At 42.4% G+C, this 26,366-nt stretch overlaps 2 protein-coding genes across 3 annotated transcripts; one reads left to right on the plus strand and one right to left on the minus strand.

Annotated features, from left to right (window-relative positions):
• Window positions 1-296: 296 nt before the first annotated feature.
• On the minus strand, window positions 297-7,850 carry MRPL22 (mitochondrial ribosomal protein L22). The gene is made up of 7 exons (XM_082063581.1): window positions 7,755-7,850; window positions 7,625-7,670; window positions 5,406-5,541; window positions 3,422-3,487; window positions 2,841-2,918; window positions 1,971-2,040; window positions 297-781 (listed from the first exon to the last, which is right to left on the minus strand). Exons 1-7 carry the CDS (start codon window positions 7,780-7,782, stop codon window positions 570-572), a joined length of 636 nt encoding a protein of 211 aa, XP_081919707.1. The 5' UTR covers window positions 7,783-7,850; the 3' UTR covers window positions 297-569.
• On the plus strand, window positions 7,791-25,805 carry GEMIN5 (gem nuclear organelle associated protein 5). Of its 2 annotated transcripts, none has more exons than XM_082063573.1 (28): window positions 7,791-8,057; window positions 8,218-8,372; window positions 9,474-9,655; window positions 10,403-10,554; window positions 10,772-10,903; window positions 11,095-11,227; window positions 11,625-11,784; window positions 12,386-12,598; window positions 13,342-13,427; window positions 13,521-13,615; window positions 14,042-14,178; window positions 14,994-15,067; window positions 15,462-15,643; window positions 15,740-15,879; window positions 16,340-16,511; window positions 16,757-16,984; window positions 17,499-17,612; window positions 18,059-18,187; window positions 18,699-18,794; window positions 19,074-19,211; window positions 19,748-19,895; window positions 20,018-20,137; window positions 20,999-21,209; window positions 21,794-22,051; window positions 22,687-22,849; window positions 23,454-24,030; window positions 24,441-24,537; window positions 25,182-25,805. In XM_082063573.1, exons 1-28 carry the CDS (start codon window positions 7,910-7,912, stop codon window positions 25,338-25,340), a joined length of 4,599 nt encoding a protein of 1,532 aa, XP_081919699.1. In that variant the 5' UTR covers window positions 7,791-7,909; the 3' UTR covers window positions 25,341-25,805. The 2 variants fall into 2 exon arrangements, with proteins under 2 accessions (XP_081919699.1, XP_081919700.1); XM_082063574.1 differs by having other exon boundaries at window positions 10,775-10,903.
• Window positions 25,806-26,366: the final 561 nt, after the last annotated feature.

A 26,366-nucleotide genomic window follows, 5' to 3' on the forward strand; every position in this document is an offset into this window, starting at 1 on the left:
CTCTGTCACAATTTGATTATTGTTTTTTCTATTCTCCTCTGTGAGACACCACACCTAACAACACCTCAGCTACACTGAGGCTGCAAGGAAAGAGCATTATGGCCCAGATAAAGAAACCATAAGTTGATGCACGATAATCTCAACTATTATCGTCGCTCATTTTGTTCCACTGTTGCAGATACTCTGAGATGTCAAATTTCAGTAATTTTAGTGCAAGTCTTGATCTTGCAATGTGACTGTCACGCACGTATTTTTTATAATGAAAGACCCAACCACACATAACAGAGACAGCTGCATGAATTTAAGGACACCACAGTCCCTTACATGCTTTATAACAGCACCGTATGTTCTAGATTGAATGCTCTGGTCCAAGTAACTTAGAAAAAGTAACATGTGTTCCTGCTTTTCCAATAATTTTTCCATAGCTTTGGCTTGACAAGAAAAAAAAAGCTTATGATCATTCTTGCATCATCCAGCTCCAGCAAAGACATAACTAAACATGATTTTAATTATTCTTTTATATAATTACATTGTCAAACATGAAATACCTATACAGTCACAAAAGTTTGTCACAGTGTATTAACAAGGGTTCTACTTCGCAGCTGCTGCACGTATTCTTTTGCTTGGTCAAAACCAGTCTTCGGTGGCTCTGGAGGAGGAGGAGGACCTTCCACCAGCTTCACAAAGTAATGGCACCTGGAGATGTTCATGATGCCAAACATGCCTTTGCCGTGGTAACGAATCCGCTTCACATAGCGGCCTCTGCCCGTCAGTGACTCAGCTGGAGGAGAAAGGCAGGGGGAGAGAGAGGACTCTTCAGTCAAGAATAAACTACTACCTGTCTGCAACCAAAACACTGTCTTGTCAGGGTATTTTTCATGACCGCATATGAAAAGTTAATTCTATTCAGGATTGTCTCCTGCATCTTTCTTCTATTACATTTAGCAGATTACTGCTACAGAGGAACCCATGAGTTGAATTAACACTCTTCAGGAGCACCAGAAAAGTGAATTTAGAAAGTATGCAAAAATAGATATGTAGTAAAGGACAAATCCAAAAGAGGCTACACTGAGAACTTACTAGATTACATAGCTCTTCTGAAGGTGATATTAATTCCACTGATTTTCAGTAGTTTTTCTCATGAATTCCTGTAAAAGTCCTACAGACTTCATTTTTCCTCCTTTATTACATTCATCATAGGTATTTTCATTATCTACACATCCAGTCCTGCACTAGTAGATAAACCTTCTTACGGCAGAGGCCTGGAAGGCTCCAAAGAATTCTAATCAAATCTGCTCTACAACCCAGGTTACTTTAAGCTTAGGAGGTCAGCTTAATAACATTTATACCATATTTGGCAAAATAAGCATGTTTTCCTTTGAGCCTAGAAACACAAATAAACATTTCTCTAGGCAAGGAAGTGCTGTATTTATTACAAGAGTATCCTGTAATCACATGTAATAAAGAATTTTAATAAGTCTACCATCAATATTAATTTACTTTTATACTGTTTTAAGACAAGTTTAGATTCCAACCCTGCAAAGCTAGTAGTACCAGCTACAGACAAAGCTTCCAGCATCCATGTTCACTAGCAACATTAAAAAGTAATAACACTTTGCTTTTTGTTGGCTAGTCTTTCATAATCACGTTAGGCATCTTTCCCTTCAGGACCTTCTCTTTTCACATTAGGAAAAGAAACTCCACTCTCAGGTGAATTTGTCTGAAACATAACATGTGCAGCAGATGCCAGAACAATACCAGTCAGGCACCAACCACAACAAAACAATGGCTGAATACTCGACAACCACACAACTTCAGTTGTGCTGTGAGTCCAAAACACATGCCTAGATTACTAGAAACTATACTTTATTCATAATTTCTGCTGATTTGAAGCAACAAAACCTTATGGATAAAACTTTTTCATAAGGTAGGATGACATTTTTCTGCACTGAAATAAGAAAAAAATGTACCTATATGTAAATTTGATTTGAATTCCACGTTGTGATTTCTTACTGCCATTTCCTGAGCTTCTAAGAGAACCTGTAACAAAAGGAAAAGAAATGGAAATATTGAGTAGGAATTTAAGCAATGCTGCTACTTATCTTTAGACAGCATGGAAGAAATTGCAAGTTTAAGTCAGTTTTAGAAAAATATATTATATAGAGATCAAAATCATTAGAAGACAGACATCTTTTACATAAGCGTATTCTTTGCATACAGACTGGAAATGCTTCAGGACAACTTTTTTACATTTTTGAGGAAGGAAAGGGAGAGGAAAAGATGGTTCAGCCTTCCATCCACGGACCTTTGTCTAATTAGACATCAGACTAGAAACAAATTCCAAGGTAGGCAAAGTGAACTTCGGCCATTGAATATTTTCACCTGATACAGGATACTTCGTCATTATGATGCCAGAAATCAATGCTTTGGCCAAGAAAATGAGTCATTTGAGACTCTAAACAACTGAAGTGGACAAAAAGCTTTCATGCCTTCACAGAACTCAGTCCCTTCCATGATGACATCCTTCACCTCTTATGATTTAAGAACCAAAGCACATACAGATGTAGCAGCCGTTAGTGACAAGGGTTCTGCATTATTTACCATGACATTAACACCAAGCTTTGTTAGAGAGGGTACCCACATGTAATTTATAGTCATTAAAAGTTAAAACAGCCAGCACAAGTGACCTCTGCATATTCACATTACATGGCTCCTACAACAGTATCTCGTTTGAATGCGCTCCTAACAGGCTTAACAGAAACATCTGCAAACTTCCGGTGATAGGTATTGATTTTAAAGTTCTCTTGAAACTAGGAGTGTTAAAGAATACTACTACATACCTCTTTGATCACCTTTGCTCCCTTTTTATCATTAAATTCCAACTGGGCAAGAGCCTGATCAATGGACATTCCTTTTATCTGCAATCAAAGTGTTAAAGTTAAATCCTGTATTACCCTCCTCTTGTTCTGAAGACAGTATTTAAATTATTTCGCCATTATAAAGAGCAAATCAAAAGACTTCTGTTTCCTTAAATACCCTTTCTTCGATGTAGTATCTTACACACAGAACTTCTGAGCTAAATATTGAATAAACCTTGATAAAACCTTTGATTTATTTCTTAAAAACAGCCCATTACTGTCCTTTCAAGTTCTCCTTGCCATCTACTGCTACACAGAAACCAACAAAAATTCTTCCACAGTGCATCATCTGCACATGATCCTGAGTACACATATGAGAGCAAACTAGGATAAAGCAGCTAAACCAAACTACAAACGACTCTTCGCTTGCACAGATGAGGCTCTTCCCCAGGACTCTATTACAGAGATGCTGATTAGATTGTGACTGAACTAGGCTGGTAGGGCAAATAGAGCGATTAAATTTTGCCTTATAACAAATACAATACAAAGTACTTTTTACTCACCAGTTTTGCCAGATACCACATCTTATCTTTGCTATATTTTATTTCCCTCCGACAGTGATATATTTCCTAGATGCAAAAAACAGAGGACCAGTAATTTTGCTGTGAAAACAAGAATGGAGCATACATGTCTGCTCCACAATCTATATTCTTACCAGGAACTAAGTAAATACGACTCCCCCTACTATACCATGAACACACCCAATCATTCATGCCCTCGACATTTGAAACTGAAAGCATAACAAAAAGAGTAGCTAGCACACATAACATTTTAATACCATCTTATGAGAATTAGTTTATAAACAGAAGTCCCTGAAAAGAATGATCAGAAGATTTTTCATGATCTTTTCCTTTCCTCCTCCCCCACTTTTGAAGCAGTCTAAGACTGACGTGCCCATTTGGTCTGATAAACATCATTCTGCTGTCAAGTTCCCGGGATAGCAACTAAGCAATGTTACCAGAATGAACTTCATTACCTCTTCAGAAGTGAAGAGGGTTTCAAGTTTGATTGTCATGAAGAGCTGTCTCCAAAGACCCATTTAATTTTATTAATGTACCAGCAGGGACCAAAACTAGCTAGTAAAATTTAATATAAATACAAATTTGAAAGAGACAGCATTCTTTATGAACAGGTGAAAAACTGATTTAATAAGCGAGTTGGTTGGTAACTGCATTTTCACATACACTGCATTAGTTAGCACAGTACACAGCGTGCGTTTCTACATTCTAGGCCACAATACTCACAGAAGCAATAAATGCTCATGGTCCACAAAAGCGTGCATCCAAAAACCCCTGTTGTTTTGAGATGCAAATACTTTGCTGCTCAATATGCCTAACAGGCCACAAGGCATTCCCACTGAAGAACAATTGCAAAAATGGAATTCCAAAATATCAGCACCTAAGAGTGATGAAATACTGAAGAATTCATCTAAAATTCTCCCAGGCTGTGGTGTAGAGAAAGGAGCACTGAATAATCCCTCCAGTGATCAAAGATACAACACTTACTTTTCATGAGCCACTCAATTTAAGAGCCTCATTCTGTTCACATTAACTGTACTACTCGGTTATAGAATGGTCAATAACAGACAGGGAGAAACAGGCATAAACCTGCTGTTATCAAAAACTAATCTGTTATGACTGCATTTAAAAAACTGAGCATGTTAATTAGGGTGACTTTTCTAAAAGTTGCCTTGAACAGCCAGCAGAAGGCCCTACACTGAGCATACAGGTAACAAAAAGGTTTTAGACTCTTACTTCAGTTTACGGATTAGTAAAACACAAGTTATTGTGCAACAGACTGAAGAAACAATTCCACCATACTGTAGAAAAAACCCTCCTGCAATCATATGCCACATTCAACTCACATGTCCCTCCTGACCTAACTCTAGAACCTCTCAGTCCATTTCAAGCAAGCACTATGACAGAAAACAACCTCTGAATAGCTCGATTAAGGGCAGGCCACAGCAAGAGGCAACATGTTACTAGAAGTCAGAGAATGTAAAACACAAAGAAATTAAGACGTGAAAAGGTCATGCACACTACTGTACCTACAAACAGGCACCACTAGTTCCAATACTCAAGGAAAGTTACATTTGCATCTTTGTGCACAGAAACCATACAAACACGATCTTCTCTAGCTATTTACTGTCCGTACAAACAAGAATGAGTGTATAATGATACATTCTTGGTCACTTCTACCTCTTCATAGTCCAGAGACTTCTACAAACAGAGGGTGGTTCCTTTGCAGTTCACATCACACCTTAGGTAGGTGATCAGCTACAAGTAACCTGGAACTCCAGTATAATTTGGAATTGAAAACATTCAAAGTGATATTAACTTTTACAATATGCCAAACTGACTAAAATCTTAAATAACAAATGAAAAAACTATCAAACTAGCACCCTGTAGAGTCACCCACAGACAGTGACAACCTGCTCAGAAATGGCTAAACATAAACAGGTGAGGGAATTCACAGGTGTATTCTTACAGCTGGTCTGCGAGGTTCTCCAGGCAGCTGCGGAGGGTAAACAATCCTGTTCTTTTTCTCCCACTTCCCCGATTTCTGCAGAGATGTGCTCGTGTGGATACATGACAGAGGGAAAACGCTACCAGATGCTCGCCACCTGCAAAACAAAACCAGTTTTGCTGCTGAACACAAGTTCTTTGCTGTCCAGCTTACCTGCAAAATTGTGAACTTACCTGTCTTGATAAACAGAACTCACACATCTGACTATTCACAAAATAAAACTGTTCAAGTCCTCTACAGTTTACATTAAAAGGGCTTTTTAATTTAACAAGAAGCCCCAGGCTTCCTGAGGCAAACCATGAATCATAAGTCACATTTGTGTAGCATGAGGTTCCACACTTTGTGACCAGCTGGGGACACTGAGAGACACAATCACCTCCTTGTTCTTCTGTAGGGTTCATTACATTATCTTTCCCAAGATTAGCCAATACTTATTTAACCTCTATCAACAAATATTTTAGCAGTAAAAATTTCTACTTTTTCGAGGGATTGAGTACCAAAACAGCATTAGAAGTTGATGACAGTCATCCCTTCTGATATTTGAAAGGGAAGATATTCTAAACTACTTTCAAAAATGCAATCAGGTCAATATAAGACAGCTGATAGCAAAAAACCTCTAGTTTTCAGTCAGTTCACTCACCTCAGACTCAGAAAAAACAAGTTACATTTTGCCCCCTGCTGACTAGATAAGGCAGTACTGGAGAGCCACTTGGAGCTACCAAAACCAGATACCCTGAGTTTTACTAAGGCCTGAACAGTTTCGTGTGAGTAGCCAAACTGTGCAAAACATTTTAAAAGTGGCTGGCAAACAGAACACATTGATTAGTTTCTAGAGGGCATTGTACACTTTAAAGTTTTCCCACCCTATCAGTAAACAGTAGCATAACATACAAATTTAAATGTCGTAGAATATTTTTTCAGGTATTTAGTGAAACCAGTTTATTTACTTAATATTTGAAAAATTTATTCCTCAAGACAACAATTCGTCATCACCAGACATATTACTATATTACTTATGAATACAGGAAAATATCTGACAAGCACATAAACATAATTTTGCAATTTAACAACTTAAGCAACAGCAATTTAAGGATTGTCTACTTGACATTAGCAGAACACATCAATACATTAAAGAAACTAGGGAAACTTACATTCCCTCTATCTTAAAGTAATCCAACCTCATGGACAATCAACTCTACATCTCATAACTTTAGGAAAAGGAAGAGAACACAACTACACTGTAAGCAAAAGAAAACAGTGATAAGGAACAAACAAAAGTACTCTGTATATGGGTAAGGGGAATAGGAAAGAGAAAAACTGAGCACCTTTCTAGAAAGAATCATGCATAAGCACTAAGTGGGAGACACACAGACTAGAAGAACTGAGTAAAACAAAACAAGTAGCATGTGACTGTTCAGCTGCATGGCAGCAAGCACAGCACAGGCAACACAAGCCCATTTCTCCTCCCTTCAGTGGCACAGGTCTCTGTAGTTCAGCTCCACAGGCTCAGGCAGAGACCAAAGTTCTGCACCTTGAGAACACACACCAGCCTTTCTTCTGAAGTCTGTGGCAGGCTCAGCAGTGCCCAACGCTCCCCCAGCACAACTCTGTCATCCCTCCAGACTGGGGAAAATCAGCAACTACAGAAGAGCGGTGAATAGGGAAAACACAGAGCAGAGAAACAGCTACTGTGTTACTGTGACCTGCAGCATAAAGCCTGAGGAAATCTCGATGCCTGACAGAAAGGGCTCAGGGGACAGTGACACCCCCATCGTACCCTGGTCTTGACGTAAATAGACAGAGGCACAGAGCGACCTATTCCCCACAGCTCCGGGATAGAAAAAGAATCCCAGACTGGCTGGGGTTGGAAGGGACCTCTGGAGATCACCCAGGCCAACCCACCTGCTAAAGCAGGTTCACCACAGCAGATCGCACAGGATCATGTCCAGGCGGGTCTGAATGTCTCCAGAGAGGAGACTCCACAACCTCTCTGGGCAGCCTGTTCCAGGGCTCTGGCACCCTCAAAGCAAAGTTTCTTCTCATATTCAGATAAAACCTCCTATGCTTAAGCCAACAAGACGGCGGAGCCAGGCGGCACACGGAGCCTCCAGACCCGAGTCCCCTGCCCGGGACACCCGCGGAAGGGCCTTTGTCCGGGACCGCGGCAGAGCCAGACTCACCTCTCCGGCCGCGCCCAGCCAAGAAGACCGGACACCCAGGCGCTACCTGCAAGGCGGCATCACAGTGAGCAAGGACAATGACAGGCGAAACCCCCCAGAGCAGCGCTCCGCTCCGTCCCCTCACACTCACCGCCGCCGACCGCCCACCGCGCCGCCATCTTTCCCGCCTCGCTTCACGGCAGGCGCAGCGAGGCGCGTTGTTTGCGGCAGTTTGCGACGGCGTGAGCGGCGCTCGGCAGGAGCGCCCGGAGCGGCTCGGTGGGGCGGGAAGCGCGGCCCGGGGCCATGGCGGGGGTGCGGGTGCTGCCCGCCTCGCCCAACTGGTACAGCAGCCGCTGCAGCGACGCCAGCAGCGATGGCCGCCTCTTCGGCTTCGCGGCGAGGCACCGCGTCTGCCTGCTGGATGTCAGCGCCGCCGCACCCACGTTTTACGGTACCGCCACAACCCGCCACCGGCGGCCCCTCCGTGACCCCCCGCGTTTTGTAGGAGCCCCGCGGGGCCGCCCCTCTGCGTGCGGGGCGGCGGGAGCGCCGGGCGGGAAGGGTTCGGGGAGGTGGCGCTAACGGAGGGTCCGTGTCTCGCTGTGGTGCAGGGGAGCTCATCGGGCACACGGAGCGGATCTCGGGGTTCGCGTTCTGCCGCTGCCCCGGGCAGAGCAGCCTCTGCGCCAGCAGCTCGGACGACGGGAGCGTCAGGATCTGGGATGCGGAGGCGCTGGCACCGGTGGCCGAGTACGCGCTGCACCAGGTATGGGGCCAGCGGGGCGGGAAGGGGTTCAGGCCTTGGGCATAGAGCAGGGTGATGGTACTTTGTCCAAAGGTGAATTCCAAACCCGGTGAAACTGAAGCCGTTGAACACCTCTGGCTGTTTGCTGCAGCGTTGTTAGGTGATGGGACAGGAGGTGACGATGTGTGCTGCAGCCCAGAAGGTCACTTGTGTCCTGGGCTCCTTCACAAGGAGCGTGGGCAGCAGGTCAGGGAGGTGACTCTGCCCCCCTGCTCCGCTCTGGTGAGACCCCCCTGCAGTTGCTGGTCCAGCTCTGGGGTCCTCACTGCAGGACAGACATGGACCTGCTCGAGAGGGGCCAGAGGAGGTCGCCAAGATGACCAGAGGCTGGACCAGCTTTGCTGTGAGGACAGGCTGAGAGAGTTGGGGTGTTCAGCCGGGAGCAGAGAAGGCTCCGGGGAGACCTTATTGCACCTTTCAGTACTTAAAAGGAGCCCATAAGAAAGGTAGGGACAGACTTTTTTAGCAGGGTCTGTTGCGATAGGACAAGGGGGTGATAGTTTTAAATTAAGAGAGGGGAGATTCAGGCCAGACATGAGGAAGACATTTTTCACAAGGAAGGTGGTGAGACACTGGCCCAGGTTGCCCAGGTGATGGATGCCCCATCCCTGGAGACATCCCAGGCCAGGCTGGATGGGGCTCTGAGCAACCTGATGTCTCTGCTCACGGCAGGGGCGGGACTGGGTGAGCTTAGAAGGTCCCTTCCAACCCAAACTGTTCTGATTCTATGATCATCTGAGTGAGCTGTTGGTTACCATCAAAGCCTCAGTAAGCGAGGATGCTCATAGTGTATATTCATGGCCACTTAACCAAGCTCACTTAAAATCTTTTCAGCAAGTTCTTGTTCCAAATGGGACAGACCAAGAACAGACGTTTGAACAGTTACTGTCACTCGGGGCAGCATATCAGCAAATATGTCCATTGTGCCAAAGCCCAAAAGAACTGAAACACTTTAGAACTAACTCATGTGATGCTGAGGGGTACTTATAGATTATTTTCTGCCTGTTATTGTGCTAGATGATGGTAATACAGCTTTAAATGTATCCCATTCTCTTTCTTCAGAATGCAATCTCAGCATTGCACTGGTCACCCCTTGTGAAAGATCTGATTGTGTCTGGTGATGAAAAAGGTGTCGTTGTTTGTTACTGGCACAACAGAAGTGACAGCCAGCAGTTCTTCCCAGAGCCTCGCACGATTTTTTGTCTCACTTGTTCACCTCACCATGAAAACCTGGTGGCAATTGGGTAAATATTCATTAAGTTTTGGTTTCCAGTCTTCTTCTGCAAGAACCTTGTTGTGAATTTTTGCTACACAATTATAGGGTTATTTTTTTTCTACTGTTTTTGTTTGTTTTTTCTTCTGATATACAACAATTCAGAAACATTTAGATTTGGTAGACCTGCAAGACATAGAAATCCATAACAATGTAATGGTCCAGGTTTGGTGTGAATCTTTAAAGTTTCCTAAAACTGTTATTTTTTTAACGAGACTTGACTGGTGTTTGTTGCATTATGAGTGACTTCACCTGAAGAGAATTTATCAGTTTGACTCATCCTTTGTCATCCACTGCAATTCCAGTCCTTCAGATACCCAAGACTGTATTGAGCAGAGCAGGAATGTGAAAGCCCTTTACACTTAATGGGTCTCTTGAAGGAGAAGGGAAGGAATGAAAGTGATTTGTGGTAAAGGGAAAGATTTTTCTAGTATAAAAGCCACTGTCGTTTTTCAGGTCTTTGAAAGCTGTATTACTAATGAATTAGTGTCATTCTTGAAGCCAAATGTACCGGTTGCACGTCTTGAAAAGGCCGCTGCAGGTACACCAGTGTTATACTGGAGGTCTAATGAACCATTAGTCTGCTGCTCCTCTTGCTGCTTATGATTTGGCTTCTCTGTCTGTAATACGGAGATAGTGATCCTGGTAAAAAGCTCAGAAATCGAGTCAGATATTATTATCGAAGAATCTCTTGATTAATTGAAGTCTCTGTTTTTAGCTACAAGGATGGGATGGTGGTTATAATTGATATCAGCAGGAAAAGAGAAGTACTTCATCGGCTAAGAGGCCATGACGATGAAATACATTGCCTGGCCTGGTGCCCCGTGCCTGGCGAAGAAAGGTTATGTGCCTGGCAGGATGAGCTCCAAGGTGTGTAGAAGTGATTAAACATTTGTGAAGTCATTTTTAGTTCATGTAAATGTCCTTCTAGAGAACTGCATTCCTTACAGAATGTCAGTCAGTAGCTACGCAAAGGCAATTGATAAGTTCAATAAAATATGTTCTAAAGCAAATCGATATATTTTCAGTTAATTTTCCTAAGGCTTTGAATTTGAAAGTATAATAACGTGACTTCAATGGTGTTCAGTAGTTCCTTCAGAGGAAGGCAAAGTTTCAAACGGGGAGCTGACACAGGACACAGCCACGAAGAAAGGTTGTTATCTGGCTTCGGGAAGCAAAGATCAGACCATACGAATATGGAGCTGTACTAGAGGCAGAAGTAAGTAAGATGAATAACATGAGATAAACAATAACAGTATGGTGGAAGAGTTCTCTAACCACAGCCCTCATTTGCTAACTTGATAGTTTAAAGCATGAAAAGCGTACGTAAAGCTTCAGATTTGCAGGACTTCATTCACTCTCAGAGAATTTTGATGTACTCGGTCTGGATGATCCCTCTGGTTTCCGTAGGTGTAATGACTTTGAAGTTGCCACCCACAAAAAGAAGAGGTGGAGCCATCGATCCCGCTGTTAAAGAGCGCATCTGGCTGACTGTTCACTGGCCTTCTGGTCGTTCCACAGAAATTGTATCCAGCTCTTTTGGGTAAGCAGGGCACACAGCAGCCGGGTACTGCCTGTAACTGCAGTGATACTTGGGGAAGAACTGGGTAGGAAACCTTGACGCCCCCTTCCTGCCTGGGATGACTGGAGAGAAAACAGGCCAAGAGTTAATGTGGGAGTTTGGTAGTAGAAAACTACTATTTGTCCTGTAATTTCTCTGATAATCTGAGTATTGAACATTGGTACTAACTGTAGGTTTGTTCATCTAATGGAAGAAAAAATGACGTGTCAGTTTTCAGTGTGGTTAACTATGGGTATTGTCAGTAGGGTGGTGGTTGTACGTGTGTGTCTAGCAGTATGTCTACACGTAATACAGCCTATATATAGCCTACATTATTTTTTTAAAGTGAAAAATGAAATACACACTATAAATTTTGCAGAGGAGAACTGCTTCTCTGGGATTTGACCCAACCTGGAAAACGCAAGTGGACGCTTCTGGGATCTTCAGAAGGACAAAATCACTCCCGCATTGTGTTTAACCTGAGTTCTGTGAAGTTTCAAGACAAAGAGCTCCTTTTTTCCATTTCAATGGACAGAGATGTAAGAACCATTTATAAAATTAACATGAAAATAGCAGTACCTATACAGCTTGGCTGAGTGAGGGTACCCCTTTCAGGACTACAATTTGCTCTTAAAGTGGGTCTGTTGTAGCATTTTATAACATAATTGTGTAATATTTTTTCTGAGCAGAGGTTGTGTATATTTTTGCTAGTTTATAAGGTCAAGCTCTTGCCATGGAGAGAATGGTAACAGTATTCTGGACTTGAATGCTAAACATTTAATAAAGGGAGTTTACCCTCTCATTTTCCGGTATGTTTTATTTTAAAAAGGCCTATTTTTCCTTCTTAAAGTAATTCACTTGTACAAACTAAAGCATCCTTTAAAAAAAACCACTGCCGCTTACAGGCAGCAGAGTGCCTCCTACTTCGAAGTCAGAAGAGGACCATAGTATTAAAATGTATTAACTTTGGCCATTCTTCCAACTCTTGCAGCCTTGTCTGTGACCTGTAATCCTCTGGGTGCAGGTCACATACTATGTCAATTTGATGCTTTTGATTTTTCGTCTCACTGATGCTTTGTTTTTTCCTTGTCATACCAGTCAATACGTTTAACTGTTCCTTGTTCCTTAAATATTCTTCAGGTGAAGTGCTGGGACCTGTCAGCTCTCGATTGCAGCTGGACCATGCCCTCGCTTGGGGGGTTCGTCTATAGTCTTGCCTTCTCCCCTGTGGACACAGGCTGTCTTGCCATCGGGGTTGGGGACAGCATGATCCGGGTGTGGAATACTTTGTCGATGAACAATATCTATGATGTTAAAACCTTCTGGCAAAGCATCAAGTCCAAGGTTACAGCCGTAAGTGTGCTTTTGTTTCCTTTTTTGCTCTTGTCTCTTTTCCTCTTTTCACTCCATTTTTTTCTTTGAAAAACATTTATCTTTCACTCTGAAGGCTTTTCCCAACTAGAAATCTATAAAGCCAAATCGTTCCTTTTGTACTTGATTGTTTCCATATACAATGCATTTTAGAGTCCAGCAATAAATTTTTAGACTTTTTTACAGTCCTCGGTGCTTGTATTACATGTAGTGAAAATCAGCCTAAGTCCAGCTGGCTGTTACGTTATTTTCCTGCTTTTATTCTCCTTTGTGATCCTTCCTTGCTTCATCCATGGTTTCCCTTGCTCTGCTCAGAAATTTGACAGGCACAAAAAACAACATGGATGTCTTCAGGTTGGGTTTGCCCAGTGGTTGGCCAGAGACTACTGTCTGCTAAAATCACTGCCAGCATTAAAACGTGGTCGTTATTCTTGTTCACACGCGAAGTTTTCTCACCATCCTACAATGTTCTCCACTTCTGTTTTGTAATGTAGATGTAAAGTAGTAGTTGAATGATTTTAGACCATTTTATCTCATCCCAGGATAGCCAGTAGGAGGAGAGCCTCTGATACTCATAGAGGGATCAAATCAAGTGGCTGTAGTTGGAAGGGTGGGTATAAGGGATGGTGTTTGCTCATCAGTTTCAATGTTTTCCTTTTGTTTATTATTTAGAAATAAAGTGTCCGTGGTTTGTGTCATTATGGGTCTCTTTATTTTGCTTGCAGTTATCCTGGCATCCAACTAAGGAAGGCTGCTTGGCTTTTGGAACAGATGATGGAAAAGTTGGCATATTTGACACCATCTCCAGCAGGTAAGAAAGCTTTCAAATTCATTTCGTGTCAGGTCCTGCAGCTTGGCCTTTGGTGAAATCTGACTGCCCCTGCTTCTTTATCTTCCTGCCCAGCGCTAAGAATAAGCCACCTCAGATATCCAGTACTTACCACAAGAAGACCGTGTACACATTAGCCTGGGGACCTCCAACTCCTCCTCTGACTTCTGGTGAGTCTTCTAACACCTTGTGGCAAAGTAGATCATCCATGCAGAGCACACAGATGCCATGAAGCTGGTGTGCCCTCCTTTCTTACAAAAAGGAGCCCTATTTGCTTGGTAGCAATCCCTTCTAGCAGCTAAGAATGCATTCTCCGTGAGAGATTGAAGTAAACAGAACAGCTGCATTAACTCTTCTTACACAACTTGATTTTTGTTTTATAAGTACCAAACTTTAAAGGGAATGCTAAGGCTTGCAGAGATTGTACAATGGAGAGATCCTTTCAGGGGATTGCATTGTGAGAATGTCTTGCTGCCAGATCACAGGCAATCCAAGCCTTTGAAAATAATGTTTTGATATATAGTGGGAGTGATCATCACTTCTGGTAAGACTGATGAAGAACAGAGTATATTTAGCTTTTTATCTTTGTTGGATAGGAGGAGAAGGTGAACAGCCCTCTGTAACGTTATATAGTTGTGCTGGGGAAGGTATTGTTTTTCAACACAACCCCTGGAAGCTTAATGGAGAGGCAAATGACATCAATAAAGTCATCCAAGACACTAACTCAATAAAAGTGAGTATGATTTGTTTGGGGTTTTTTTATGGATTTGTGGTAACCATGTCATAGTTTCTATGGCCTTGTAGTTGCAGGTTTCTGATTTTGCCTTCTTGATGAATGTGTATGAAATACAGAATTTGACACCTGCAGTCTCCACAGATGAACTTCAGGGACACTTATTGACTCAAACTATTTAAACAGTTTATGTGTTTGCCTCTGAAAAGGGTCTTTTCTTCCCCCAGTGTCAACATGGCACATCTCTTCCTGGCATCAGTTACTCTTCTACTGTGTAATTTACTTAACCAGTCAACTAGTTAAGTAAACTGAAGTCAGTCAAACTATATTGCTTTATATCAGCTGGGTTTTGGCTTCTTCCTTGAGTAAAAAACTCATGGGAGGTCAAGAGACTAATGTCACAGGCAATGAAACAATCAATTTTAGGCATCTAAATTGTAAATAGCTTCCATCTGAATTAGAAATAACAGAAACAATTACGAGTAAAGTTTGATTTCTTTTGAAAGATGATAGAATTTGCTTACAATGTCTTGGTCTTTCCAAGGAACATAAGCAGATCAAACATCAAAGTCCTGTTGGAATCCAGACAAACTTCCTTTGAGACTTCACCGAACCGATAAAAACAATCACTGGTTCTTGGATCAATTTAGTCTTTCTTAACTGCTCAACCTTACGTCACTGCTACAAAACACAATGGATCCTTTTGTGACTTTCATTTTGCAGACTAACTCTGTCCACTTGCCATTCTTGCTCTGTTGAATGTATGCAAGAGAGATTTAAGAGTTGTTGGCAATACTTGTGCCTTCTTTCTACAGCACAAACTGCCGGCACGTACAGAGATCAGCTGGAAACCAGATGGCAAACTCTTGGCTCTTGGCAATGAAGACGGGTATGTTTCACCCGTAGGTTAAGGCTGTGCATGTGCTGATCCTGACCGGAGTCACTGTACTGAATCAAAAGTAGTTTTTGTTGCCCTGGTTTGTCTCTGTTCTTTCACTGCTGATGTATTTGAACTGTGAGAATACAGCATTCCTTGCTGTTGCCTGATTTAGCTGCTCTGGGCATGGAGGATCCACATCACCATGTTAAATTATTTTTCAAGGATCCATTCATGGTTGAAATGCGCTTTTACGGATATACTAAAAGAGGCTTTGAGTTGAATCCAGAAAAAATACCTCAGTTACTCTGTTTCATGTTCTGTCATTCTGCTTACGCAGGATAACAGCAAAATTCCCGTTTTCACTGACTACTGGAATTCTTAAACCATTGTTCTTACATTTCAGCTCGATTGAAATATTTCAGGCGCCAAACTTGAAGTTGCTCTGCACTATCCAGCAGCATCATAAACTGATTAATGCTATTCGTTGGCATCATGAACATGGCAGCCAGCCAGAGCTGGGTTACTTGATAGCTTCAGGCTCCATCAATGCCACCATTTATGTCCATAATCTGAAGAGCGTCGTAGGTAACAGTTTGCAGATTATATTCCAAGTCTTGGCATCTTGTTCTGGTTTACTCCTCCCTTGTTGTGCTTGCCATACTTGATCCTTTTCTCTTTCAGAGAGCACTTCAGAAAGTCCTTTGACAATAACGGAGCCTTTTCGAACCCTGGCTGGGCACACAGCTAAAATCACAAGCCTTTCTTGGAGCCCCCACCATGAGGGCAGACTCGTATCCGCTTGCTATGATGGAACTGCACAGGTATCGTTCCACAGCCGCTCAGAAGTGTATTTATTTTAGTTCCAAGTCATCCGTTCTGCAGTGTTTTAGAACCAAGCTGATAAAACAGCAAAGCTTCTTTTGTGAGATAAACTACCAAACTACTGTAGATTTACCCTTGGTTACCATCTCCTGGTTCTGGATACCTGATATGCTGAGGTATTCTTATGTTTTTTACAACTTGCAAATTGATTTGTAAGTCCAGTTGTTATCATTTGCATATTAGCACTTTTGGATCCTTCAAAAAGAAAGATGTTATGCAAACGTATCCATGCAAACAGAGGGAGCCTTGAATTTTCTCCATTTGCCTGTTGGTATTTGAAGTACCTGTGCAAATGCCCTAAAAGAGACGTCCTGCAGGTGCAAATGACTGAAGAGAAGATGCAGAGTATTAGGGGAAGATGAGACTTTCTGAGTAATTGGATTTCTTTCTTGTTGATAGGTGTGGGATGTTATGAAGGAAGAGCCGCTCTGCAACTACCGAGGGCACCAGGGCCGGCTACTGAGTGTCCAGTGGTCACCAGTGGACCCAGATTCTGTTTATACAGGGGCAGATGATTTTTCTGTTCACAAATGGTACATCTCAAAGCAGGAGCATACACGGCCTCCTCAGGGTAAGTGTATTCTAACAGAAGAGCCTTGTTGGAGCTGGGAAATAGAGGGTGGCCACACTGCCGTGGTATATTTTTCTGTTTTTATGTTGAATTCAAATCTGCCTGCTACCTCTTCAGGAATAAACTCTGTCTAGGTTTAAATTGAGTTGTATTTGGAAACTAAATGTTGATCTTGAGAGACAGCCAACCAATACACTAAAAATCTCTACAGATAATATCAGGGTAACCTTTCCGACCTTTTACAGGCAAAAAAAGCATAGAATTAGAGAAAAAAAGAAGTATGCAACCAAAAGTCAAAACCAAGAAGAAGAAAAAACCTATAGGAAAGAGTCCAGCCAAGCAGGATCTAAGTGATGCCACGAATGGAGATGAGAGCGTGAAGGAAATGTTGCTAGAGGAAAACGGAGTGTCGGACCATGAAGGGGAAAAAGAAGCTCAGGAGGCAGAGATGCCTGATAAAGTCTCCACAACTGGTAATAATCAAATCCTCTTAGTTCAATGGTTCCCAGACTGTTTAGTCTTCAGAGCATCACCAAGTTTAATGTTTTCATGCAGATTTTCTCATAATGTAGTTTTATTGAAATAGTCCACTTGAAGGAAATACTGTTCTGGAATGCCTTTCATAATTTTCTAGATTAGTTTGGGACTAATTGTCTTTAAATAAGAAGATTCTGGCCTGATGAACAAAGGTACTGTCATTGGCTTGAATTAATGTCATTTTTGATCTGTGTTGCCTTCTGCTGATAAATCTTAAAATACTCATGGACCTTTGTTAGTGTTTGTTGACATCTTATTTAGCTTTCTGACAGTTCTGTAGTGTTTTCTTAATATCTCCTTTCCCTAAAAAGCTACTAAATTCTATTGCAAAGTAAAGTTTGGTTTCTTTGTATTTTGAAATTAATCTAATAGAATGTGAACATGTCAAATATTCTGCTATGGGCTTTTCCATGTATTGCTTTTCCTTTTTTTTATCACTTAACTCCACAGTATCCAAGGATACATCTTCATCTGCATATGATCACTCTTCATTCAGCTTGCCAAAGCCTTTTGTGACCCAGAAAGCCACTCCTGTGAAAAAGGATCTACCTAAAGAAAAACCAAGTTAGTACATTTCAGGGACTTTTAAGAGTCCTGCGTCAAGGCAGAGTTCGTCATCCTAGACTTCTGTTTGGCTGCAGCTTCCCTTCCTAACCTCATACCAAATAAGTGCTGTAGAAGGAAAAGTGTGCTTTTAAAATCTCTGAAATGTTTTAAGTTGCTTCTCTTTTTATTTGCCCTGCTTGTCAGGTCAATTGAGTAGCTGTTTAATGTGGGCTTTGATATTACCTCTTAGTTGCTAGTTTCATTCCAGGCAAGATGGGCAGAAAAATATGCAAAGTGATCAGTATTCAAACATCAGACTTGTCATAACAGATATAAATGTGGCACTGGAGCATCTGGTTATGGTTTTCCTGAGGAAGAGAGGGGGTTGGACTATGTTGGAAAGCTCTGCTCTAGGAGACTCTTGCAACTGTGCAGCAGTGGCTAAAATGTGCCTGATTTTTCAGCTTCTTATGCAACTCTGAAGAAGAGAAAGCCTCGTTCCATTCTACCCTTCAGCACATTTATGGATCACAGATCAAAAGATGAATTGCATGAGGACTGTTTGAGGCTGGCTGCATGTCTAAAAACCAAAGGTTAGTCTAAAACGAAAATACTCAGAGGGTAGTATTCAGAAGCATGTGTCCAAGGACTTGACGTTGACCGCTAGGTGTTATTTTTTTAAATCCTTTCCTTTATCAAAGTGTGTGACTAGTTGCGGTCTCTCATCTAATTTCTCTTGCAGTGTTTCAGCACACTGTAGCCACTCCAGGCAGGTTTTGAGTATAATGTGGAGAGGAGAAAATAAGCCATGAGGGAGATGTTCGTATTCTCAGAGGATTGTTCCTTAGAGTACGCAAAGAAACATGCTGTGTTTGATTTAGAATAAATGTTCTGCACAGGCACAGTCCTTCTGTTCAAACTTAGTTGTAAACTCTGTTGATCTGCAAATGCGAGAACTTGTTAAATTTGCTACACAGGAAAGAAATTAGAAGACACAAGTATTTGCCAACAGTTGAGTGTAATGAAGTGGTACAGTGACTTGACAGGTCCCAGTTCCCAGTGTTGTACCAAATCTTAAATATTCATTCTCTTTATCTGGTTTAGATAATAATGAAGATGTGTCCCCTGACCTGGAGGATCGCATCCACTTGGGGCTGTTCACAGACAGGGCTTCTCTGCACAAGATGATTGATGTGGAAGGTAAATGGAGTAATGAATCCACTGTGACAACATGTCCATTGTAACTGTTACATTCAAGGCGAAAACAGTTGGGGAAATACGCTTCAATTTTCTTTACCATGGATTAAAGTATACTGCGGGTCTGTGAAAAGACATATTTTTCCCAAATAGTTTTAGATTTCTCAGAAGTAAACCTGCAATATCTTAAGCATGAATAATCTCACTTTAGCCAAGTTGTTTTACTATGGCAAATAATGCTCTTGCACTCGTGCTGATAGGAAGTGTGTTTGCTTCCAACAGGAAAACATCACTTGGAGAACGGGAATCCAGAGCTCTTTCAGCAGCTCATGCTGTGGAAGGGAGATATGAAGGGTGTTCTCCAGGCGGCTGCTGAGAGGGGAGAGCTGACAGACCAGCTGGTGGCAATCTCACCCATGGGTATGTTTGTTCTTGTAACACATGAGCAGATGGAATTAGCTGCCAAGGGTAACTGGTTGTTCTGGGTTGGAAAGTTGTGATTGTTCCACACTGGAAGGAAACTGCTTCTTTAACTGCCCAGTAACAAAAATTAAACACAAAATATATCCTGTTTATTACAGAGACCTGAGTGTTTCCACATGCACCCTTAGGTTGGGGTAGCAGGAAACACAGTGGTTTCCTTGGGGATTTTTCTTGAAGGAGCAGGTCCATCCTTCCAAGCCAAGTTGGTTGTTTGTAGCAGTCCTGCCAGGTCGCTGTTAGTTCAAATATGCCTTTAGGTTATTTTACTGGTAGTGAAGTTCTACAGTCGCGTTCAAGCCCCAGCACTGCCCTGTTTCATTGCCTCAGTGACTTGTATCAGGATGGTTAAAAACCAATAAACTAATCTAGAGCAGAGAAGAGGTACATGTTGAAAGAACCAGCGATGATCATCCCACAGGAATTCTTCCAGTTTTAAAACCTTGCCTCCAATTGTATTGTCTTCTCTTTTGCAGTTGGGTATCAGGCCTGGGTTTCGACAGTGGAAGCCTTTGCGAAGCAGCTGTGTTTTCAGGAGCAATATGTGAAGGCTGCCACCCACCTCCTGTCCATCCACAAGGTGTATGAGGCTGTGGAGCTCCTGAAAGTGAATAATTTTTACAGGTTACTGTAGATTTTTGTTTAGGATTTGCTCGTGTTTTCTAGTGGGGTAGATTTGACATTTTGGTTCCGTTTTTGTACACAGTCAATTAACTTTTCTACCTGGTTTCTCTTATGTGCATTAGGGAAGCAATTGTAATTGCCAAGGCCAGGTTGCGTCCAGAAGATCCGATTCTGAAGGATCTCTACACCACTTGGGCAGCTCTGTTAGAGAAAGATGGTCATTACTCCATGGCTGCCAAATGGTGAGTGTCACTGGAAAGAAGACAGAACTGATTCCAGGCCTGAAACGAAGAGGGTTCTTGGGTTTTTTAGCAGCTCAAATCTGTTAACTGGTCTGGTCATTATTTGTCTGAGGTGCTTTCTGAGCTTGATCTCACTACACTCCCTCTAATATAGGTGGGAAAAGAAGCTCCAGAGGGTGGTTCAGAGCAGAAGGTCCAATCCCTGTACTGCAGAAGAGCCATCTCTTTCCATAGACATTACTGGAGGTCTTCTTTGAAAACTAGCCTAGCAAGACTAAGATTAGGATTTATACAAAAAAGACTCTGTGATGTTTCCAACCTTTCCACTGGCAATGTGCAGGGCAACAGTTCATCTGGATTTTCCTGAGGCCTTAGCTAATACCCTCATCACTGGGGTATCCTCCTCCAACTAGAGTGTTTCAAATTTTGACTACCAACATTACTAATAACGCTTGAAATATTTTGGCTGGAGTAGTGAACTTTGCTTGATGCTGATTTTAGTTCTGGCATTTTGGGGTGTGTTGACACTTGTGAAAGGATTTAGATGAAGCCCAGAGAAATGCATTATGGATAAACTACTGCATATAACCTCAGTCTCTTGAATCTATGCATTTCTTACTGAAGCCATGCATGGTGTGCACACCACCAGAGACTTCAGTCCAGATTATTAGGCTCTGTGCCTTCCCCTTTGTAGCTTTGCATCAGATCAGGCATCATCTGTCTCTAAGTGATGAGAGCTCTGACAACCCGTGGAAGATGCAGGTTTATCTTCATCTGTATGTTGGTGCTATTGTGTTGTCATACAATTTTAAAACAGTATCTTAATACTAATCAAGGTGATTTGCTCTTATCTCTTTTTAGTTATTTGGGGGCTTCCTCACCCTATGATGCAGTTAAGGTGTTGGCAAAAAAGGGGGATGTCACATCCCTTAGAACTGCTGCTGAGCTTGCGCTGATATCTGGAGAGGAGGAGTTGTCGGCAAATTTGTCTTTCAGATGTGCCCAAAACCTGCTGTTATCCAGGAACTGGGTGGAAGCTCAGGAAGTCCTTCAGCAACATAAAACTTTATTTGTGAGTCTAGTTGTTTTCTTTATGCTTTCTTTAGCACTGTCTCTCTCCAGATTAACTTGGCACCACTTCCCATACGTTAATAGTCCACAGGTAGTCCTTTGAGCTGCTTTTGCCTCAAAATACCTTCCTAGAAGTTTATTGCAGTGACCTGTGGAAAAGCATGTGCCTTTCCAGAGGCAAAAGGCCCATGGTGGGGAGGCACATGGGGTCGCTCATAGTTATCTGGGAGGCAGTTGAGAAAAGTGGGATTTTTTTAAAGTATGTAATACTGATCATAAGAATGAAGTGAGGGAAGGAATTTGCTGTTTACATTAAAGGAACAGTTGAGCTAACTGTACGTCCATCTCCTGGAGCAAGCAGCAGAAGGCTGCCTTAGCTTGCTCTGAGGTTTCATTCTGACCTTAGAATCTCTAAATCCATCAGCACTGCTCTTTGGTAGCTGCAGTTGTGAACAGTCTGTCACCAGCAAGCTGCTACCAGCCATGATGTTCTTAAATTTGTCCACTGGCTGTGGTCAGTAAGGGATTGTTTTTCTTTTAGCACCAGTTCAGTGGTCTCCTTTTTTTTTTCCCCTCTTTTTAAAGGGACAAAGACTTGTCTTCTGTCTTAACGAACTGCTTTGCAAGCGCCTTAGTGAAAGAAATCCCTGTGACCAAAAGAGCCCCGTGCCTCCCTGTTACCACAGCTGGGAGCTGAACAGAGACGTCTCGTTTTTTGACATGGTGACAGAAGTGTGGCAGAATGCACTGGGCATGGACACCACCCAACAAGCCACAGGTGCATGGGAGCAGCTGCGCAGTATTGAGCATCCTCCTTCGACCAGCAACGCCCACCCAAAGCAGGTAAATGGACTTAGATCTGTACACACACTAAGGCTTACTATGGCATATGCAGTAAAATGCAGCTCCTTCGGGGTGTTGTGCCAGCTATTCCCATGGAAATGACATCTGCACCCTGCTGCAGGTTATAGTCTAGGAGAAGTAGATGGGACAGCTTGCATAGCCACAAAGTTTGTTTCTGCGCAGGGTAAGAACAGACACAGTGTCAGTGATGAGTACTGAGATGTGCTGAGTGGGTGGGAGCGATGGCATAGCTGAGTAGTGCCCGCAGTGATTCAGGGTTTTATGTCAAACTGTCAGGAGAGGGGCAGTGCTGCACTTTTTTAAATATCCTGGAGTTCAGAAGGTCTGCTCACAGGCTGGTCCTTCTGCAGTGAGTCACTGACCTTGGTGTGCTCCCACTTCTCATCTCTTCAGCAGGTCACATGCAAGCACAGCTGCTGATTTCACCGTTACAAGTAATGTAAAACTGCTCTATCTCCTGCGTGAAGGAGACTATGCAAGGTGCATTTGTCCTTAAAATTACTTTTGGTTAAGTCATGTGCTTCTGGTCTTTTCCACAATGGTCATAAGCTGTGAGTAATTCATACTTTGCAGTAAAATTAATAATTACTCATGCTCTGTGGTGCTTCCTGCAGGTGCTTTTCCATATTTCTCATGACCTGACCCTCGCAGCCCTGAGCACTCACACTGCTACCTGGGATGAGGCAGTGAAAAGTATTCTTGGAGCTGTGACCCGCAGTTACGATGCTGGTAATTTCACTCTGATGCAAGAGATTTGCAGCATTATCCTTCCCGAAGGTGAGTCTCTTCTTGTGTAGCTTCTGGCACTGACAGATAGGAGGATCTTCCTTGTATTAATCGACACACAGCTGTACTTACTACAAGGCATAATAATGTTTGGAAGGAGCAAGACATACCCACATATATGGAAACCTGTGGAATTTGGCTTGTGGCCCTTGCGCAGTAAGAATTCCTGACTGTGGAAGGAAGCTCTGCAGTGTCAACTGGTGTCGTGATTTGGGAAACTGAGTAAATTCTGTTCTGTAAGAGATGAGAACATCAGAAAGCTGTGTTCATCTCATAGTGACAAATCACTCCAAATGCCCTTCCCTTTGTTCTCTGCAGAGTAAGCAGTGCATTTAGTTTGCAGCTCTTGATCATGTGAATATCCTGATGCGCAGCTTGGGACCAAGGCAGTTTGCTGTAGATGATGAGAACATGCAGTCTCACGCTAGCTAGAACAGATGCCAAAGATGTCTGGTGTCTGCCTTTGCTTTTCTGCTTCCTGCACCATTCTGCCAGCATCTAGTAAATCCCTGGTTGGGTTTCCAGGACAGCCTGAATCTGGTCTTGTTCTTTGGAAATTTGTATAAATGATTCGTATTCCTTTATTTATTTGTAGGCTGTGATAACCTGAGACACAAACTGGACAGCACAAATTCTCAGAGCATGGACGCTTGCAGAAGTTTAGAGGGCTTTGTGGCTTACGGACTGCTCTATGACCTGTGGTGGAACCCACCCAAAGACTCCTCTGTCCTGCAAAAGCCTGTTCTGGATCCTGTGCCATGTCCCAGTGAGCAGACAGCTCTTGAGAAAAGTTACGTTTCAAGTCACTGCTCCCCTGAAGAAACTCCTGATCAAACTGCAGCTGAGATGGATGAAAACCGCTGCACTACAACTGAAATTTGTAGGTGTGAGACAGAAAGCGACTCGACAACTAGGCCACTCTATTTGGAAGACAGTCAGTCCAAACTGAATGGCTGCAAAGTGCTTCTTTCAGAAGAGATTGCTGCTTTACAGAACACCCAGAGAGATATAGCTGAGGTCCAGCAGATTTTAGCAGATATGATCCACCAGCATCAGCAGCAGAGGAATAAACTCCAGGAAAGCACAAATGGAAGCACCCAGGAAAGCAACATGCAGCAGAGTTCAGAGACCGAATCAGACAAACTGTGCCCTGACAGCAGCCAGCTGACTTGGTAAGCTTCAGAACATGAATGAATGATTTTCAAGCGTTGTTTCTTTAAGCATTTTCACGGCAAATTTCTTGTTTAGCTCAGATTGCCTCTAATCACAAGCTTGTCACCCAGGAACACTTCAACACACAGCTTAAAAGTCTTGCTTTTCCCTGGAGCTGAACCAGTACCTGCACAAGCGTACAACAGCTCGATAACTTTCTGATGCACAGGGTGTGTTGATACAGTGATTAAATAGGGCAGCGTAATGAAAAGGACAGGCAGATCTAGGAGTTCTGTCTCTTTGTTGAACAATTATTTGGGACTTTGGCAAACACTTGCCCAACCCTCTCCTGTGCTCCCTGTACGGGGGGAGGCTGTCTGGTTATTTAAGCAAAACAATTACTCACGACACCTGCTCTTTTTCTTGACAGCAAAGATGAAGTAAAGGAACCAGTTACACTCCCTGAGCTAACAAAGCAGCTTCTACAAGCAAAGCAGAAACTAGCAGAATTTCCAGACAATTTAAAGGTAAGTTTTCAGAAGAGGCACTGTGGTTCTGGAAAAAGCCTTTTTGTAAGGGCAGCATTGTTATAGGACCCCTTTCATGTAGAAAATAAGGAACAGTGACTTTTGTGACCCTGTGACAATTTTGAAAGAGAATTGACACATAACATCAGGCTACTATTTTTGTTTCAAGCATAACTTTCTCTGTGCAGTGGAAAGTGTAAGTAAACCTGCATGGAGAACTCAATGGGATATTGTGTATTAATCTCTCCCATGCACTCTAAACGTAACCTCTTGTTATTTACCAATTATTTATGCAAAAACAGTTTTGATAAACAGCAAAATAAGGAATTTAAGGTGTAAAATGGCCTTTATAGATCAGGAACTGTAGAAACTACAGATCATGAGCTCGAAAACACTGTTTCCTAAGCTGTCTCATGCCCTGTGCTCCCTGGCCTATAACTGAAGGTAATCATGGTGGTTGTGCAAGAGGGGACAAACTTAGTTAAACATGAGGTATTACACTGGAAGAAGAGGGAAAAAAACATCTGATTGATGAGTATCTGTTCCAAAGATACCTGTCTTTAGACCTGGCAGCCTGAGTATCGTTCTAGCTGAACAATTCCAATTGAAAGAGTAGACATCACATCACGTACCTTTTTTTGCAGGTCTTCCCGTTCCCTGACGTGCTGGAGTGCTGCCTTGTCCTCCTCCACACTGGATCCCACTGCCCGCGTCAGCTACGCCAACAGGCATCAGATCTCCTTAGGAGACACGGGAACGCCGGGATTTATGAAAAGGCTGGCAGGCGGTTCTTGACATTTTGAGACCAAACTGTCACCCTTGAGCTGCCTAGAGCTGCTTAACACCGAGGCTGTTTTTTCTTCAAGTGAAGGCTTATTTCTATGGCTGTGGTTATTGAAGACTGTTTTGGATAAAACTACCAAAAAAATCAGGTTTCTATACAGACTCCCTTGTGGGCATCGACTACGATTACTGAAGGAGATTGTGTTAGAAAATTGAAAAGCGGTAGGTTTGGGCCTTGAACTGTATACAGGATTCTTGTATTATTTCTTTTTTAATTTGTTGGAAGTTATGCTAGTGAAAGCTCTTGGAATTTACAAGAGACAGTTTTGAGCAGCCCTGTCAGTCTTTCAGCAGAGGAGGAAGAGTAGCTGCCCTCAGGAAAAGCAATGGTTCTTTAAGCAAACTGACCCTTACACCAGTATTGTTCTTAAGAGCATCGTGAGTTTATTTTCCCTCCTTTAAATAAACTCTTCTACCACCAGGAATTGGCATTTAATTTGATGGCTAGAAATTAGTATTGATCAAGGGTAAATGCATTAAAAATAAACCCTGTTTTTTGTTAAAGGTACTACATAAATCAAACTTGGTAGATAAAACAAGTGCATGCTATGACTTTGCTTTCTGTGGTAAGGCCACCTGCACAACATAAAAGGGAGGGCAGAACATTTTATATTTGATTCCAGCATTACTAGCAAGAGATAAGGGATTTCTCCACATCAAGAAAAGTGACAGTCCCTGCTTTTGGCAACATCCACCCTGAACAAACTGCTTTTTTTTACAGTGATGGTAAGTTTGAGGTACTATTGAGTTCTCTAGAACAGCTGATATTCTCGAAGTTTCCAAAACAACCCTAGATTCTGGAGTCTTGAACATGCACTATTTTGACCGGTCCTACAGCTTACCTAAAGGCTTTGCCTGTCTTTGATAACAATAAAAACTTAAGAACAAGGCTGCATAAAGCCTTAGTGAACATATAATAGCATCTATCTTAGTAATTTCTTGCAGCATGTTCTTAAATGAAGCAGAAAAGTTCATGGTAGGATGGG

This window comes from Streptopelia decaocto, assembly GCF_964273445.1.
Source record: "Streptopelia decaocto genome assembly, chromosome: 12".
Lineage (NCBI taxonomy): Eukaryota > Metazoa > Chordata > Aves > Columbiformes > Columbidae > Streptopelia > Streptopelia decaocto.